This window comes from Idiotropiscis lumnitzeri, chromosome 16, assembly GCF_059441095.1.
Source record: "Idiotropiscis lumnitzeri isolate Australia: NSW breed Sydney's pygmy pipehorse chromosome 16, RoL_Ilum_1.0, whole genome shotgun sequence".
Taxonomy (NCBI): domain Eukaryota; kingdom Metazoa; phylum Chordata; class Actinopteri; order Syngnathiformes; family Syngnathidae; genus Idiotropiscis; species Idiotropiscis lumnitzeri.
The window spans coordinates 16477461-16495331 of record NC_142406.1 but is presented as its reverse complement, the minus strand read 5'-3'; the positions used below and the strand labels follow the sequence as shown (position 1 = coordinate 16495331).

Below are 17871 nucleotides of genomic sequence, written 5' to 3'. Positions count from 1 at the left end.
CCCGTCGCCAAGGGCGCACGGCAACATGTGTATTTGGTGCGAGGCCTGGATTGTACTGGGGAAAAAAAAATGTGCGTTTCAATACGGATCGAACGCGTGTCCCCCCCCCAGAAGAGCGGGAAGCGGATCATAGAGATGGACGGCGAATGACAAAAACGTGACACGTGAAAATTGCTTCGCTTAGACGACTGCTTCAGACACGTGAGCGGGGGCGCCGTCCAACCGCATTCTATAGATTTGCATTCCATCCTCGTCTTTTCATGCGCTGAGCCCCACGCCCGCACCCACAAGAGCCGCACACACGCGCTGTCGATGCCTACAAATGCGTTGATGGCCAATGTGTGTGAAAAGTTCACAAGACGGCGAGTTCTTTCTCAAGGATTAAAACGATAAATCACCTTTCAGAACAAACCAAATGGTCTTCATTAATCCATGTTCTTGGAAATTGACGTGGTGATAAATCAAAGAGGAGCGCTTGAAAGTCTTTAACGTAGGAATGCCGCCAACGACCCGAAAGCTGAAGCCCTTCCAACGTTTTACGGTTTTCAGCCTGATGAGTGGTGTTGCGCTCGAGATCGAATGCTCCGAGACCAAGACCAGGACTGACACCAAGACCAACATTTAGGAGAGTCAAGACCAAGAAAGACAAGAAATGTCTATTTAAAAAAAATAAATAAATAAAAGGTTGAACAAGTCACAAGGAAAATAAAATACAGCCAACCCTGCAAAAATTCCACTGGAAATTAAAAAAAAAAAATAGAAAAAAAAAGGAAACGAGATTAGTAATTAATAGAACAGTGCAACGAACCAAATGCTTAATAGCCAACTTCTCCTTAAATAATAATAATTAAATACATAAATTAGACATATATTTCAACATTTAGATGTGCAAGAAGCAAATTGTGACTGAACGCGTTTCCAAAATGTTGCAACAAAGTCCCCAAAAAGTAGGTGAAGAAAAAAAAAAAAAGAAATGCAAACCCGAATCATCGCAATCATTTTGTGGCGACAGATCCCAAATGTCAACAAATTTGTAATTCTTCCCCTCTGGATATGAACAACTTTATTTCTTGAGAATTTCTTTGGAAGGTGTCATGATGTGCTTTTTTTTTTTCTTGATCACGTTTCTCTCGTGTCTCCACCCACGCTCGTCATCCCGGTTGCCACCTTGCGTCTTCCAATCAGATCTCTCCAAGTCTTCGTCTTTTCCAGGTGCTCCTCGTTGACTAGTCAGTTAGTTTGGATTTAGTCGCCTGGTTCCTTTCCGGCCCTTTTGCTTCGTTGTCCGAGTCACGTCTTGTATGTTCTCTTGGAAGTTTATTTAATCCCTGCCAAATAGGTTTTTTTTTTGCTCTTTTTTTTTACCTTTTTTTTTAATCATTGAAACCAAGCACCTTGTTTGCCTTTTTGTTCCTTTGAAATGCAATTCTTTTTGTGTGCACGCTCAGTTCAGCATCCTAAACTATTTTGCTGACTTGAGCTGAAGCACACGTGTCAATTTGGGGCCGCTGGTTTTTCTGCAGTGTTTTTTTTTTTTTTTTTTGCTTTTCAAGAGCGGAATGAACATTCTCTGACGCCGCCATTTTGGTTAGATAAAGATTTTATTCTGATCACATGCTGATGGCAAGAGAAGTCCCCCCAAAATGTCCATGCAGACATGCATGCTCCCCATTTCTTGCATCCGTCTTCTCATAGGGAGCGATATAAATATTCAAACTCACCTATTAAATAATTCCAACGCTTCAAACTTCTTAGTCTATTGATCTCCTCCAAAAACCTTTAAGGGGAGGCAGATTCACCCTTTCTTTTTTTTGTAAGAGAGTCACACGCACAACTGGTCTCCCTGCTATTCACTGTTGCTTTATCACCCTGGAAACATTTGAACATGTTTTTCAGTACTCATTTAAAATCCTCTTGGCTGACATATCAAAATTAATCTGTAGTCAAATATACCTCAAGTTCTTCCTGATCATTTGAATGAAGCGTGTTAAAGTTTGGAGAACATGCAGGAAAGCCACTTGAATTGACGGCGAGGCTTCATTGAAATTATTTCTCTGCTGACACCTGCTGGACAGTTGCGAGTGTTGCACTTTCAGCGGGAGGTGTGAACTGCAAACATAGAAGTCATAAATCGGTCACGTGATCTGTTTTGGCACCCGAAACGTGCTCCGATATCTGGGCTTCGTGTGCCACGCCCACTTTTACTGGAAACCAGCTCCACCAGGGAGCGTGTTTGTTTTTTTTCTGTTTTACTTTTTTTTTTTTCTTCTTTTACGGCAGTTCAAAAAAAGATTTTGTCATTGACTGCTCTTGATGTGAAGGCGCTGTTGGAGACGTTCCGTTTATTCCAATTATTATTACCTCATACATGAAGAAGCAAAAAAAAAACTGTATTAGTACATCATGTACAACAGAGAGAAAACAAAACAATTGAAAAGATATAATTGCATTTTTTTGTTACTATGGAACCACACCTTTCCCTTTGTCTTGAAAATATATTGTCTGACGACAATGACTTGAGAAAGAAAAAAAAACTTTTATATCATGATAACAATAAATCTCATGAGAATAAATGTCATATTCATTAATGTTGATATCTGAATCGGAAGACTCATTTTTAGGGGTTTGAAAATGATCCCAAGGAATGTAGCAGAACAAAATTGAAAAGCGTGTTAAACTTTGTATGCTTTGTCTTTTTATTGTAACGTTCTCTTTGCGTTTGGTATTCTTTGTGTTGGGGTTGAGGTTGAGGTTGGGGTTATTCCGCCTGACGACAGCACGCCCGCAAGCCTTGCGAGGAGAAGTGGCTCGGATAATAGATGGGTGCATTTATTTTTATTCGTCCCCCTGTTCAAATTGGTGTTTACAAGTTTTTTACAAAAAAAAAAAAAAAACCTTGTCATTGCTTTGATTTGTGCACCAATGCCAAACTGAAAGCAGATCTGCAATTATTTTTGGAATGAAATTTCAATTTATCACCGCAGTGGCGATGAGCAATTTTGGCAACGTTGGATTCTGTGACGTGTCACCAAAAAAAAAAAACCAAGGCTTCCAAAAATGAGGCACGACAAAAGTCTTCGATCTTGACTTCAGCAAAGCGACTGAAATTTGTTACAATGAGCATGATGGCGTTGCACCCGTTCCAACTCGTAACCTGTTTCACGGCATGCCGGCAATCTGATGTTTGATATGCTGGCGAGATTGACTTGGCGGGAATTTTTTTTTCTTTCTCGGGTAAATAAAAATATTTGCCAAGTTCCAGAAGGACAATTCACACAAGCCTGATGCGGATTTTCCTGCTTTGTTCGATCCTGACGGCAAACACTTCCCGAGCAAGCCGGAACGTCATCAATGACATTCAAACCCGGATTGCCGGACACACGTTTGGACCCGGAAGAGCGCGTCAACGAGTTTGACGTGCGTTTGCGATCACGACAAACGGCAAACGAGAACGTTGGCACCACCATTTCGGATCGAGATTTCTGTCAGCCGTCCAACCTTGGATTTGATATTGCCGTGTGCTCCCAGCCAAGCCTCCTTTATTATTTATTTATTTATTTTATTTGCTACCGTCGTCGGCTTCACTTGCCCAATTCAGATGGCCAAAAGATGGACGAGCAACGCAAGGACCGGCGGATGCTTTGATTGATTGATTGGCGAATGTCAGAACGGGAGGCGAGAAAGCGATCAGTTCAGTTGGAGCAGGAAGTCGTGGCCCCACCCACAAAGAAGCAATGGCCGGCCGCCGCCTGGTGCAGCATCAAACGCGAGCGCAATCAGCGCTCGAGGGGAGGCAAACCGGTTTGTCCTCGCTGCTAGGCGACTGCCATTTTCACATCGCGTTCGCCCAAGCCTCCGTGTTCCGTTCTGTTCGAAGTGACTCACGTAATTGATTAATTGCCGCACGGAAATATGAAGCAGAAATGTGGCTTGACAAGACCCGCCTTAAAGAAACCGACCGCTAGCGTGAGAACAAAAGGCAAATTAATGAAGAGCCCCACCTTAGCGAGAGTTGCACAAAGCCAATTGGATCCTTTGTTTGCGGCGGCAGCGACGCGTATAAAACAGGAGAGCGGGGCCCAAACGGACTCAGCGGCCGACTTGATTCCGTGTGGTGAGTACGTTCTTTATCTCGGTGACGTTACGGTCATCAAGACATCGATCTTGGACGTCTTTTCCAAGTCAAGCCAACGAGGTTGAAATTGAAAGTGGTCGTTGCTGTCCGTGTACGTCGGGATGTGTTTGTCCAAAAGGATGCGAGCGTTTTGGATGCGTTCAGTGTTCAATCCTGTTCCCAGAGGGCCGACGTCCTGCCTGTTTTCCATCTCTCCTTGCGTCAACGTGATTCAAATGATCAGGATCGTTATCTAGCTTCGGCAGACCTTTCAGATTTTCTGATCAATTCAATCAGGCGGAGATGGAATACGGACAGGACGCCGGCCCTCGAGGAACAGGATTGAGGACCCTTGAGAGCAATGCGGTAAAAATTGCGGATTCACGCTAGCACGGGCAAACACCGGAACATCCCGTCGCAAACGGGTGCACTTCATCGCAGCCCGGAAGGACTCGGACCCAAATTCTGTCCCTTCGTTCCTCCTAAACATACTTTCAATGTTCCTTTTCGCTGTCTTACAGAGCGTCGTCTGACACAATGGGGACTTTCAAGGTGTTCACGGTTGGCCTGTTACTGCTCGGTAAGTCATCCAACGGATGGAAAGCAAATCGTCATCATGTCAGACCGACTAACCGGACAGAACAAAATGTCTTTGACAGGAACCATCAGCCTTCCTACGACTCGAGCACAAACTCCTGATGAAGTCGACGGCGGCGGCGGCGGCGGCGGCGGCGGCGGCGGCGGCGGCGGCGACCCAATTACAAATCCGCCCCCAGAAACAGATACCGACCCAATGACAATTGTGACCGATCCACTGACTGGAGCCCCTGGAACAGAAATATGTGTGGACAGAGATTTCATTCAATCGTTAAAGCTGGAGCCCAACATCGGCCTTTCTGTGCGTTTTTTTAATAACAAAGTTTGGATTGAGGGGGTCGACTATTCTAACGGCTATATCGACCCAATCACGCCTATAGATTCAGACTCAGGCTCAGGTTCAGGAATCACGGATTCAGATTCAGGCTCAGGTTCAGGCTCAGGTTCAGGAATCACGGATTCAGATTCAGGCTCAGGCTCAGGCTCAGGCTCTGGCTCAGGCTCAGGCTCAGGCTCAGAAAACCCACCAGGCGGCACTCCAGACGACAAGAGATAGATAATTTGTGACATATGTGCTCCGCGTTCCAGCTGCAGCTCGATTATTGCTGTGTTTCCTTTTGAAAATTAAGACGCCATCAAGACTTTTCTGTTGCTTGTCATCTCCTCCTGTCACCAATTATTCATCATAATCATGTAGTCACTCCGGTGTGACATGGAAACACGTGATCGGTTTCCATGCTGTTTGCACGCTCACTTCTGGTGAACATTTTTTTTTTGCTGAAATAAAACTCATGAGCTCAGGCGGTCTGCGGTCTTTTCTTTGTCCATGCTTGCGTTATTCGGTCCTCATTTCAATTGGCGACACAAAAATGAAGGGCACGCTCGTGGAGAAGAAGAAAGAAGGAGACAAATAAGACCATCAGGTAAGCGGATTTGAATCGTAAATGAGCAAGTTAATGACGTTTAAATAAACCTCCGCCCTTAGCATCTATCCCGCAGAGGCATCAATGTTTTTGTTTTTTTTTAACCGCCAATTTTTTGGGAATAAGGCTGGAGGGTCAAGGCCAAAACGGTACAGAGAGCACGCCGGAGCACGGTGGGGACTGACTGGCAAAAAAAGGGTCAAGTGCCAAGCTCTGCAAATACGTACTTTTATTTTTGTTCGAAGCAACAAATTGATTTGAAACCACGAATCGTACGAAGCAGCTAATATTGAGGTCAACAAGTATTTTTATTCCATTTGTGTTAAGAAGGTTAGCAACACACAGAAAAATGAAGCCCATTGTCAGGAAAAAATAAATAAGTTAGCTGTTCATCTCAATGCCTGGTACCACAAAAGCTACAAGACGGGAAAAGAAATTCAAATTAACTTGTTGGTTTATTGGTGAAGCTTGTGTCACAGTGGCAATGTCAGAAATTATTTGTGACATTGCCGCAGTTTTGATAAGCTCAAATTGGAAAAATAAATCTGTCATTTATTTACATTGTGCTTTTCAAATAATTTTTAATATTCTGTGGATCATATGTGAGCGCAACGTTTACCATTATTCCAGCTTTGCATCTCATCCAGTTTGATTTTTGCAATCGCTCAGTAGTTCAATCTTGTCGCGGAGTTTGCAATTGTTGTGACCTTTCTTGCCCCCCCCGTACTTTTCAGTACACGTGATTAAAAAGCCCAAATACAAACATTTTCCCCAAAATATGAGAAAGCAGAGCACAACATGATTTTTGGGGGTGGTTTATTCAAAGAAAAGGGTGCAGCGAGTTTACTTCTTCTTGGACACACCGACAGTGCGACCACGGCGACCGGTGGTCTTGGTGTGTTGACCGCGCACGCGCAAGCTGGAAGACAAAGCGAGAGTGAGTTAGAAGCGAGCCGCGCAGGTGGCAAAGTTGGCGCGGGCCGGCGAGGCCTCACCCCCAAAAGTGGCGCAGACCGCGATGGGCTCGGATCTTCTTCAGCCTCTCCAGGTCTTCTCGCAGCTTGTTGTCCAGGCCGTTGGCCAACACCTAAAAGCAGAGCGCACCCACAAAAACGTTTGGATTATTTCAAAGCGCCGTACGTTATGCAGCCGAGTCAAAATGCAATGTCTTGTTCATTTCTTTATTTTTAATCACGGGTGAATCTGCAACATAAATGGAGATTTCATCCACCTGACTGAATTTTCCATCCTTGACGTCCTTCTGCCTGTTGAGGAACCAGTCAGGGATTTTGTACTGGCGAGGATTCTGCATGATTGTCACCACGCGCTCCACCTGCACGCAAAGCATAAAGTCAGGCTGCAGCTTTAGAGCAGACAAGACATCAGACCCGAGTGTTGCGCTGCTCGGCTCGGTTCTGCTCACCTCCTCCTCGGTCAGCTCACCGGCCCTCTTGTTGAGGTCGATGTCCGCCTTCCTCAGGACCACGTGGGCGTATCGTCTGCCCACTCCCTGACAAGAGAAGACAAGCACCCCAAAATAAAACAACAAGCCAACAAGGACAAGATGAAGGCGAGAGTAGCCACCGGGCTTTCTTGGGTCCGTACCTTGATGGCTGTGATAGCGAAGGCGATCTTCCTCCTCCCATCGATGTTTGTGTTCAAAACACGAAGAATGTGCTGGAACTTCTCCGGGATAACCAAAGCCTGCACAAAACAGCAGAACAGGCGTCACTAGAAGGAGGCGATCATGCTGCATGCACTTGAACTCTCAACCGACGGGGACAACGTTAAGTTACTTTAGAGTCACCGTGGAAGAGCGGCGACTGGATGTTGGCTTTAAAGTCCGAGTTCGCCTTCACTCACGAAAAATTCAACACACTATCTTCTCGCATACACTTTACGCGCCGCGTAAAGTGTCCGGTACCGCGGATGGGCTTCTATTTGCACCGGATGGCGACTGATTAGGATTGTCAGGCAAAATTCTTACCATCTTGAAAGATGCTTCCACGCAAAGAGGAAGTGATTAAATTCTCGCGACACTTTGGCTGCGCTGAAGGCGGAAGTCGGTCCTCCACTTTCAATAGTCCGACAATATTGCTTTGTCAATACTCAAAAGTGGCATATACAATACAATTCAATTTTATTTTTATAGCGCATTTGAAAATGCATTCATTAATTTCGTAATTTCCCCCAGTTCATTTATCTAATTAAATAAAAGTCGAAACAACAAAATGACAAATATGAGAAAAATAATGACTATCAACTGTATTGCGCATTTTATAAAACAAGTAGTCACTTAATTCTCATTGAATTCATCACAGAAAAATGCAATTACAACATGAAAATAAATGATTGTATTATGACAACAAACTATATTTTAATACAATAATCCCTTAAGCTTTTAAAATTTAGTTTTAGCCTATTTAAAAGCCAGTTTTTTTCGCACCCACCCCCCCACGTGACGTCATAGCAACGATGGCGGCGGAGGCTGCCGCTAACGTCAACACGGCGGAGAAGACGACGGCACAAGCGGCCATGGCCTTCTTACACGACGAGGTAACTTTTAATGCTGTCGAGCGTTTTTAATGTCGTCGTCATTGTTCGTTGGAGTTCGCTCAGCAAGCCGCCTTTTCCCCATTCGCTGCCATTCATCAACGTTTGCGGAACAAGATCATGGCGTCTTGTGAATGAACTTGCACCCCACAAATGGTGAAAATATGTCGCAAGGACTGAATCGAACTAATTTGGGCTTGATGGAATTCATGACGTGGGAAGTGATGGCAAATGTGAGCTGTCATGACGTCATCAGATGAACATCACAACACGTCACCTAGTCAAAAAAAAAAGATTGATTACAACACATTTTGTGCAGAAATGTAGGGAAAAAATGTGTATGAAACCATTGTATTGGATTCTATTTATTTCGTTTAACCCCCCCCCCCAAAAAAAAACAACAACAAAAAAAAAAAAAACTAAACAGTCTGCTTACAACAATATAATGTTGTGGATTGTAATTATGCAACAGCGTGATGTCCTTCACGCTATTGATCCAAAACCTTTTGTCGTTTGTCTGTACAAAAATGTCGATCCAGTGATTCGGGAATGATGATGGACTGTGTTTCACTCATTATCGATCAAGGGCTTTGTGTTCGGGAAAGAGTGAAACGTTTGCTAACATGTTGCTTGTTTTTGCCCAGATGACTGACGGCGAAATGGCCCAGCTGCACCTGGGAGAACTGGACTTGACCACCGATGAGTTGATCTTGGATGAAGTGGACCGTAAGGACAACCCTGCCACACGCCCAGTCAAGCCACCGAAATGGATATTTGGTCCCCCCCCCAAAAAAAACACAACTGACAAGGCAACACTCTCAGCCATTGCTGAGTCTTGCTTCAATGTATTTACAGTATCGTTCAGTCAATGACCAATCGCGGCTCACTTTTTTCTGGCTCTGAACCGCGATTGGTTGTTAACTGAGCAGTTGTCAAAAAGTGCTTTGTTGCCTGTACTGCATTTAGCAGGGAACAAAATAAGAGTAGCCGATTCACTGTCTTTTTTAATCACTACAAAACTAGTGGGCGGCGGTTTTGTCGCTTTTTCCCTTGTCGCTTGTTGACGTTGCGTCTTGCGTCGCAGTTCACATCCAGGCCAATCTGGAGGACGAGCTTGTCAAGGAAGCGCTTCAGACGGTGAGCATTTTCATTTGTCCTCCTTCACCGTGGCAACGTGTCCCTCGTATGAGCTCGGTGACGACCTGCTTTTTCGGCAGGGTGTGGATCTTCGCCAGTACTCCAAGCAGGTGGAGGCGGAGCTTGAGCGGATCGAGCAGGCGTCCATCAAGGATTGTATCCTTTGTTTTTGTTGGATTGTGTAGCCGGCGAACAAACGGTTCTGTGCTCAGGCGGGCGTTGTTTGTCCTGAGCGTGTGCGCCCCATCAGACATCAAGGAGAGTCAGAACATCGCTCTGCTGCACCAGCAGATCAGCGCCTGTGACGCCATCTTGGAGGTGGGCCTCGTTTTAGCCGCGGTTTGCCGCTTTGGGCGCTGGCACTCTGACCCCCCCGTTGTCTGCCTTGCAGCGGATGGAGGAGATGCTGAGCGGCTTCCAGAGCGACTTGTCGTCCATCAGCAGCGAGATCCACACGCTGCAGCAGCAGTCTCTCAGCATGAACGTGCGGCTGAAGAACCGCCAGGCGGTCCGCAGCCACCTCAGCCAGCTGGTGGACGAGCTGCTCGTGCCCGCCGCTATGATCTCGTAAGACGCCGTGCTTTGCCTTTGCTCCTTCCTTTGCTCTCCTTGTTGGACTTGAGGCTGAAATTTCCGGATGAACCCTAATTGCGCCGACGAACTTGAACGTGACGTGATGCCAACCGACCGCAGATAGTTGAGCACTTTTGGGTTCATCTGGAAACTTCACCCCGGCGGCTCGTCTTACGTTTGGGGAGGCGTCTTTAAAAGTGGGCGCCTGGTCACTTTTGTGGTCCCCTCTGTCCAGCACCATCTTGGACAGTCCGGTGACGGAGCAGGACTTTGTGGAGCAGTTGCACGAGCTCAACAACAAGATCAACCTGGCGAAGGAGCTCAGCTTCCGAGAGACGCTGGCCTGCACCGACATCCAGGACATCGTGGACCGCCTCAAGGTCAAGGTGAGCTTGCGCAACCTTTGCGGCCAACGTATGACGACATCAGAAAGCAACTGCCGCCAACTTGTGTGAACATGGTGACTTTTCTTTGTTATTTTTTTTTTTATTTGATTTTTTTAATTTTTTTTTTTTTGGTAGAGCGTGATTTTGAAACGCGCTTCTTCTTCGTGATTTTGAAAAGACGGCTATCATTACAAAGCTTGCTCAACACCAACAGACAACAACAATGCTCATTATTGCAAATGAGCTACTTTCAGTCATTGCGCAAAACAATAAAAATGTCAGCGTTACAAAATTATCCGAATTTGAAAACGGCACTTAACATTCCGTTGACATTTCAAACAATGAGAGCCTCATTTTACTTTCAGTAAGATCTTGTTGAGGAATCTGAATCTAATAAACATAGCACAGAAGGCAAACTATACTGCTTTACGTCATTTTTTTTGTAACACATGCTATGCCTAGAAAAAAAAAAAACCACATGACGTGTTATCATACATCAACTTTTTTCCCGCCGCCATCTTTCTGAAAGTCGTGCACTGCTAGACGGGCCTGGACTCTCAACGGCCTTCGAAACAGCCGGCGACTTCTCCCCAATACGGCAGCTCGATCGTTTCTCGCCAAGTTTTTATCTGGCGTCACGGTTTTATTGCCCGCGCCAGTCGAGGAACGTCGAACGCCTTCATCGTCAAATGTGCTTTGAGGTTTGCTCATGAAGTCGATCGATGACCATTGAAACTGAAATTGACGTACAGACCGGACGGCATGCTGTCGTCCGAAAGGCCAACTTGCCGAGCACAGATTGCTCATGGAAACAGCCATTTGGCGCTGCGTCATTCCACGCAGGCATGTTCCGTATTTGTAGTTTGCAGCTGTCTTCGTAACAGGACCGACTTGTCGAGCCGGCCCAGTCGACCCCGCCAGCCTTGATAAGGAAGTGCTGGGTTCCCTTGACGATCAGAGGCGGAGCCTGAGCTTGGCAACGGGATTGCGCCTTCCACTTGCGGGTGCCTGCAAAGCATTTTAACGTGTGTGTTATGTGTGTGTGTGTGTGTGTGTGTAGGGACTGAACATTTCTGCTAGGGGAGGCAACACTTGATTTATTTGAGAATGGTTAAATAAAAATTGCTGTAAATGCAGCAGAGTAAAAAAAAAATAATAAGATTGCATGAGTCAAAGTCGTCAAGTTTATTTCCGGTGCGTGTCCTTAATCACAACAGCGTCTAAAATGGCTCGACAAGCCCCCCCCCCGCAAATATCGACGACTTCCCCGCCAACTGGGGAAGCACATTTGGGGAAAAGAACTAAAAAAAACAGAATAGAGCGCTGAAAAGTTAGCCGACATTAGTGGGGTTTTTTTTTTTTTTGTAGATGACAACGCGTCATTTTCTTGGCTTCATTTACATGTCCCAATACTTCTGCCTTTTTTTTTTTTTTTTCCCTGTTCCAGGCGGTGTCCAAGATTCGAGAGTTCATCCTCCAGAAGATCTACTCATTCAGGAAGCCCATGACCAACTATCAGATCCCACAGAACACTCTGCTCAAGTATCGGTGAGTGCACAAACACACACACACGCGTGCGGGTGTGATGTCCACGTGAACGTGCGTGTGCGTGCGCGTAGATTCTTCTACCAGTTCCTCCTGGCCAACGAGAGGTCGGTGGCTAAGGAGGTGCGAGACGATTATGTGGACACCATGAGTAAGATCTACTTCAGCTACTTCAAGTCATACAGCGGCCGGCTGCTCAAAGTGCAGGTGAACCAACACACACACACGCACACACACTTGACAAGCACGCCATATGTCCGTATGTCTGAATGCAATGCGCACACACCCTTTAATTACTCAGCAGGTGGCTAATTAAATTTAATTAACTTGGGTTTTTGCCTTGACAGAGTTCCAGACGTTTAAAAAAAAAAAAAAAAGGAACACGTCGCCATTAAGGTGATGTCAACTGGCGGTTGTAGCTTAAGGCACAGCGTGAGCGGGCAACACATCTATTCTTCATAACGTGCAATTGTCTTTGTTTGAATAATATGTCCCTGTCGGGTGCAAAGGGCCAAAGGTGGACATTGGTCAGTGCTTGAGTCCGTCGGGGAGTTCTCGTCCGTATTTCAGGTCGGTTCGAGTCAGCCAGATGGAGAATGGACTTGTGTCACGTTCACACCAAATCCGTCAGAGCGTTTCATTTTGCTGAGTCGTTCTCAACGCAGCCGCTCGTTCGTGCGCTCGGGGAGTGGCTTTGCTTTGTGACGATGACGACAGCGTTTCCGGGAGAAAACAAAGAAGAAAAAAAATTGGACTTCCCATTCAAGTGGCCGACATGGAGCTAAAGCTAATGTAAACAATTTTGACGTCGTGGTCGTTCAACTTTGACAGCTGTTTAAAAAAAAAAAGAAAAAAGTCCCAGTAGTGGTAGCTGGCCATGTTGAAAAACCATCATTTTCTTCTTTTTCTCTTTTCAAACGCCGAGTTTGAATTTGGGGATAACCGAGCATTAGCCGTGCCACGTCACATTCATGTGCTGCACACCTGACATGCAACAAATAAAACATAAAACAATCTTCACACTGTCCAATACTGTTTTTTGTGTACTTGAGTTCAAAATTTCTCTTGAAATGTTTTTATGTAAATGTTCCAACAGTTCTATGGCCGTTTGTAAGCGTATAGCAAGTAGACACCAATGCACAAATTTATACATTCACACCTTTTTTTTTCTCTCTTCAAAATCATAGTTTTATAAACTATCCAACCCAAAAAGAACTTGCATAATATATCGTTTACAGTTCAACATTTTTGGGGCTTTCGTTCGACTCATCATGATTTCAATTCTTACTGCACTTTTTTTTCGTCATCGAGCAGCCTACCCACCTCCGTGAAGCGCCGCTTGAAGTCGTGGCCCGAGATCGTGGCGGCCAATTAACTAGAAATAAATGGCAGGGAGTGCCGGCCAGTCTCATGGCAGCTCTCCACGTAATTGCCCGCCAAGGCCAGTGAAAGTAGACTCTTACGGGTCATCGTGTTATGAAATGTGTCACTTGATTGACAGGCAGGGAAGCCAGTCGGACACCTGTTGCATGTCTCATCGCAGAGAAACAAGGCTCTTCACGTCATTGTTTTCGCATCAGAATAATATTTGCGCCTGAAAATTGCTCAAACGCCAAAAGCGGCGCCGAGTTTTGGGAGGTTGTCATGTTCAAAGAGTCCGCTACAGCATTGACAAAGTGTTAATTAGCCCGAGTTGTGCCGCTCACATCGGAGACGCATCCTCACTGGTAGAATGCTTGTCTCTCGGGGTTCGAGCCCCGACCATTGTGACCTTGGCAACGTGTCCTTGAGCAATACATCCCGTACAAACGCGTGATGGGACGCAAATCCCGATCACAAGATAGGAACGGCGACATCCTGATTGAATCAGAAACCAAGCCTGCAACTTGCTTCCTGTTGTTTTGTCTTTGTCCTTAAGACATGAAAACATGTTGTGTCGTGATGCAAATGCCATTTTTCTGATTGACAGTCGTCAACTGTTGGATAATTACACAAGTCTGGGGAATCACTGCTGTGAATCATCATCTTATTGTGCGCGTGTGTCTGTGTGTGTGTAGTATGAAGAAGTCGCTGACAAAGACGATCTGATGGGGGTCGAAGACACCGCCAAAAAAGGTAGCGAATGTCTGCATGCATGTGTGGAAGAGTGTGTCGCCAATAATTGCCTTTTAATTGACAAGAAGGGAGTGGGTGTGTTGTGTGCATGCTCGAGTTTCATGGTTAATTAAGTCGCACACAAGTATGTGAAGAGAACAAAGAAATGCCTGGAGTGTCCTGAATGTGCGGGCGTGGCCTCCGAAAAGTGCCCCATCACCTAAGGTGCAGCAGCACAACCGCACAAAAACTCCCCCAGGCATCCTGATGTGGTGGCGCCTCAAGATCTGAGTTGAATTAGTTCTATGGCTAAAGTCGTAATTCAAGACTCTTGCATGACAACGCGTCTTTGCCTGTTGAACTGAATTCATTTCAAGCTATATCATGATTCATGATATTGCTGCAGTGCAGTCGGATGTGCTGTGCACCGCTTGGCCACCAGGAGGCACTACTTGCATGCTTCGTGAGGAGTAAGATCCTATAATGTAGACCTTTTTCAGAGAGGATAAAGAATATATGTCTGAGAGTAGTGCTGAGTGATTTATGCATCAATTCAAAATGGCTGCGACAAAATGTTCAATTGAAAAGAAAAGTTCAAAGGCGTGAACCTCTAAAACGGCAGTGTTGAATGTGATGCACTTAAAAATTTACGAGCAGCTCACTTTTGTGCGCTGGCTTGGTCTCGAGCCATGGACATTTTGTGTGAGTGAGTGATTCCCATTGCTGTCCATGACTGTTCGCCGCAGGTTTCTTCTCCAAACCGTCTCTGAAGAGCAGGAACACTATCTTCACTCTGGGCCAGCGAGGCGCCATTTTGAGCCCTCCCGAGTTGGAGGGTCCTATTCTGGTTCCTCATACGGCGCAGAGAGGCGACAGCAGGGTGAGTGCCGCCCCGCTAGCTCCTCCCCTTAAATGTCAAACTGTTCACGAGCAGGCCAAAAGTTCTTTGTTGACCCACAAGGACATTTTGTGACTTTTCCCAAACTAAGGAAACATTCTTTTGAGCAGCTGCTCCAAGTTTTTTTTCTTCTCTACTGAGGTAATGTTCAATGCTGACTATGTGTGAACGATCCAGTCGTAATCAATCACGTCGCCCGGGACGTGCGCGAGGAAAGCGAACCGTGTACGAAGGCGTGAGGGAGAATGCGAAGAATGGAAGTGGGCGTGGCACATAATCAAGCAAAGGTTACGCTCTGTCCTCAGTACCCGTATGAGACGCTGTTCCGCAGCCAACACTACGCCCTGCTGGACAACGGCTGCAGGGAGTTCCTCTTCCTGTGCGACTTCTTCATGGTGGCGGGAAATTCCGCCCTCGATCTCTTCAACAGCATCATGGGAAAGACGCTCGGCATGTTCTTGGTGAGTCACGTCACCTCATATCGTGCCGTCACAGGCCCGTTCGGAATGCGCTGAAGAGGGAAGGCTAAAAACATTGTTGTGCCCGATATAGCTGATTGTAAAAAAAATATATATATATCTAAATATATATTTATATATATATATATAATAATAAATGATTAAATATTGACATGACGAGCTGCAGCCTGTTGAATTGTGTGTTTAGAAGAGCATGTCGACATACGTGTCAGACTGCTACGACGGCATCGCAGTCTTCCTGTGCATCCACATCATCCTGCGATTCCGAGCCATCGCCACCAAGAGGAACATTCCGGCTCTGGACAAGTGAGTGTTTGTGCGCCCGCGTTGTCGGCCAGCGGGCCGGGCCCTGATCGCCGCTGCGTGTGCGTGTCAGATACTGGGAGGCGGTGCTGGAGCTGCTGTGGCCGCGCTTTGAGCTCATCCTGGAGATGAACATCCACAGCATCAGGAACACCGACCCGCAGAAGCTGGGACTGCTCGACACCCGGCCGCATTATGTACGTTGCGTGAAACGTCGCTTCTCAACGGCCGTATCGGAGTTTTAAAAGCAGACTTGTGTGCGGATATATTCAAAAAAAAATTATTCTCCAATTTGTATGGGAAATAGTTGAGTTTAAAAGAGATGAGCTGGAGAGATGCCGCAAATATTGAGGTGATGCGTGCCTCTGACTGTTCATTGTGAATTCTTTGTGGGCTGCATTGAAGAACGGCGCAATGTCGCGTGCGTGTGCGTGATTTCAGATCACGCGCCGTTACGCCGAGTTCTCGTCGGCCGTGGTCAGCATCAACCAGACGTTCCCCAACGAGAGGACCAACGCTCTGCTGGCTCAGCTGCAGGTAACGCCCGCCGCGTGGTCCAACCCGAGCGGGCCGTGCTGATGTCACGCGTGACCTTTCAGGTGGAGGTGGAGAACTTTGTGCTGAAGATGGCGGCCGAGTTCCCCTCCAGAAGAGAGCAGCTCATCTTCCTCATCAACAACTACGACATGATGCTCGGCGTGCTCATGGTGAGCTTCGTGTGAAATCGGAAAAGCAAAAGTTGTGCCGATGTTGACGTCGGCAGCGGCAAGATGACAATCTGACTTTTGTCCAGGAGAGGGCAGCAGACGACAGCAAGGAGGTGGAAGGCTTCCAGCAGCTTCTGCTGGCCAGGACGCAGGCGAGTGCTTTTATTGTGAAAGGCGCACTTCCTGTGCGCGTTCCGCTGACACGTTTTTCATCACACCACCGGCAGGAGTTTATTGAGGAGCTCCTGTCGGCGCCCTTCGGGGGGATGATCTCCTTCGTGAAGGAGGCCGAGGCGCTGATGGAGAAAGGGCAGCTGGAGCGCCTAAAGAACGACGAAGGTGAGGAACGGCCACCGTGGTATCCGAGTACAAATACTTTGGTGCGTGCTTAGCGTGGCAGAATTCGCTCCAGTAGGATGGATTGGAGGCGCTCGTATTTCCGTTTCTTGACTGAATTGGAATCACTTCCGCAGCTGCGGGAAAGTCATCTCATTTTTCAATCAAGGGATGGAAATCCAAAAAGTGTAAACCATCATCAAAAATGATCATTTTTAATCATTTTTGCATGCATCCTCCAAACTTACGAGCTCACCTATGTCGATTTTCATGTAACTACTTTACTCGAATATTTTTTTAAGTGCTGACCTTGACGCAAGTATTTTGGATTTAAGTACTGCGCATGCGTACTTTTGCAAGGTGTGCTGGGATACGGCGCGGTCCCTGATGTGTTTGTGCGTGCGTGTTCAGCTCGTATCTGCCAGCTGGTGCGAGGCTTCTCGGGCTCGTGGAAGCAGTCGGTGGAGGCCATGAGCCAGGACGTTATGAGGTCCTTCACCAATTTCAAGAACGGAACCGGCATCATCCAGGTGAGGACGAGGGTCAAGGTGGGAGGGGCTTACCGGTGCGCTTGACGCCTGCCTGACGCTTCCTTGCTGTCCTCGCCATCGCAGGGCGCCCTCACGCAACTGATCCAGTACTACCACGGCTTCCACAAGATCCTCAGCCAGTCGGCGTTCCGCAGCCTGCCGGCCCGCTCTGAGCTCATCAACCTGCATCACCTCATGGTGGAGGTCAAGAAGCACAAACCCAACTTCTGACACCGCCGTGCCGTGCGCTCCTTCCGAGGTGCACAGGAAAAGACTCCGGTTGACATTCTTGCGAAGGAAGGTTATCAACTCAAATTCCATTTCGGCGGAATTGAAGTTGAAAGTTAAAGTTGTGTGGGCGTCGCCGCTGTTTGAAGTCATTTTCTCGTTCGCTATTCACCAGATGGGGACTTTGAACATTTGGGCCTCGATGGTTCCTAAAATGTCCCCACATGATCACATTGTCATGATTCAGCAGTTGGAAATGATTCTGTTGTTTTTCAAACATGTAGAATGAGTTTAGAATCAAACCTAGGAACTAAATATTCCGCCTCCACAACTCATCGACGTGTCTCGTGATTCAAGTTTAAAAAAAAAAAATCTTTTGTTTGACTTGCATAGCCTGAAAATTCGTCCTAAAGAGCTCCACATTGGCGCTTACGTAATAGCCCTGCGTGTAAAAATTTTTGTGATGAG

At 46.5% G+C, this 17871-nt stretch overlaps 3 protein-coding genes across 3 annotated transcripts; 2 read left to right on the top strand and 1 right to left on the bottom strand.

Annotated features, from left to right (window-relative positions):
• Positions 1–3209: 3209 nt before the first annotated feature.
• On the top strand, positions 3210–5143 carry LOC148321848 (uncharacterized). Its single transcript, XM_088318899.1, has 3 exons — positions 3210–4114; positions 4636–4694; positions 4774–5143. Exons 1-3 carry the CDS (start codon positions 3913–3915, stop codon positions 4909–4911), a joined length of 399 nt encoding a protein of 132 aa, XP_088175025.1. The 5' UTR covers positions 3210–3912; the 3' UTR covers positions 4912–5143.
• A 1290-nt stretch (positions 5144–6433) lies between these two features.
• rps18 (ribosomal protein S18) lies at positions 6434–8102 on the bottom strand. Its single transcript, XM_088318308.1, has 9 exons — positions 8098–8102; positions 7622–7708; positions 7559–7568; positions 7431–7487; positions 7240–7338; positions 7058–7144; positions 6866–6967; positions 6630–6721; positions 6434–6553 (listed from the first exon to the last, which is right to left on the bottom strand). The coding sequence occupies exons 1-9, from the start codon at positions 8100–8102 to the stop codon at positions 6478–6480; spliced, it is 615 nt and encodes a 204-aa protein (XP_088174434.1). The 3' UTR covers positions 6434–6477.
• vps52 (VPS52 subunit of GARP complex) lies at positions 7005–17738 on the top strand. The gene is made up of 20 exons (XM_088318878.1): positions 7005–8190; positions 8832–8913; positions 9272–9324; positions 9405–9480; positions 9575–9642; positions 9716–9891; positions 10133–10283; positions 11731–11831; positions 11903–12035; positions 13886–13943; positions 14669–14802; positions 15126–15281; positions 15487–15605; positions 15676–15799; positions 16044–16139; positions 16202–16309; positions 16396–16461; positions 16537–16648; positions 17057–17175; positions 17260–17738. The coding sequence occupies exons 1-20, from the start codon at positions 8110–8112 to the stop codon at positions 17404–17406; spliced, it is 2160 nt and encodes a 719-aa protein (XP_088175004.1). The 5' UTR covers positions 7005–8109; the 3' UTR covers positions 17407–17738.
• The last annotated feature ends 133 nt before the right edge of the window (positions 17739–17871 follow it).

Bases quoted from the DNA above. Each gene is read 5' to 3' on its own strand.
- rps18 (XM_088318308.1), bottom strand. The intron at 6,968-7,057 runs GTGAGCAGAACC...CTTTGCGTGCAG, and splicing joins GTGAGCTGACCGAGGAGGAG to GTGGAGCGCGTGGTGACAAT. The intron at 6,554-6,629 runs GTGAGGCCTCGC...TTTGTCTTCCAG, and splicing joins GGTCTGCGCCACTTTTGGGG to CTTGCGCGTGCGCGGTCAAC.
- LOC148321848 (XM_088318899.1), top strand. From the start codon at position 3,913: ATGAAGCAGAAATGTGGCTTGACAAGACCCGCCTTAAAGAAACCGACC. The intron at 4,115-4,635 runs GTGAGTACGTTC...GCTGTCTTACAG, and splicing joins GGCCGACTTGATTCCGTGTG to AGCGTCGTCTGACACAATGG. The intron at 4,695-4,773 runs GTAAGTCATCCA...TGTCTTTGACAG, and splicing joins GGTTGGCCTGTTACTGCTCG to GAACCATCAGCCTTCCTACG.
- vps52 (XM_088318878.1), top strand. From the start codon at position 8,110: ATGGCGGCGGAGGCTGCCGCTAACGTCAACACGGCGGAGAAGACGACG. The intron at 8,914-9,271 runs GTAAGGACAACC...CTTGCGTCGCAG, and splicing joins GATCTTGGATGAAGTGGACC to TTCACATCCAGGCCAATCTG. The intron at 9,643-9,715 runs GTGGGCCTCGTT...TCTGCCTTGCAG, and splicing joins CCTGTGACGCCATCTTGGAG to CGGATGGAGGAGATGCTGAG.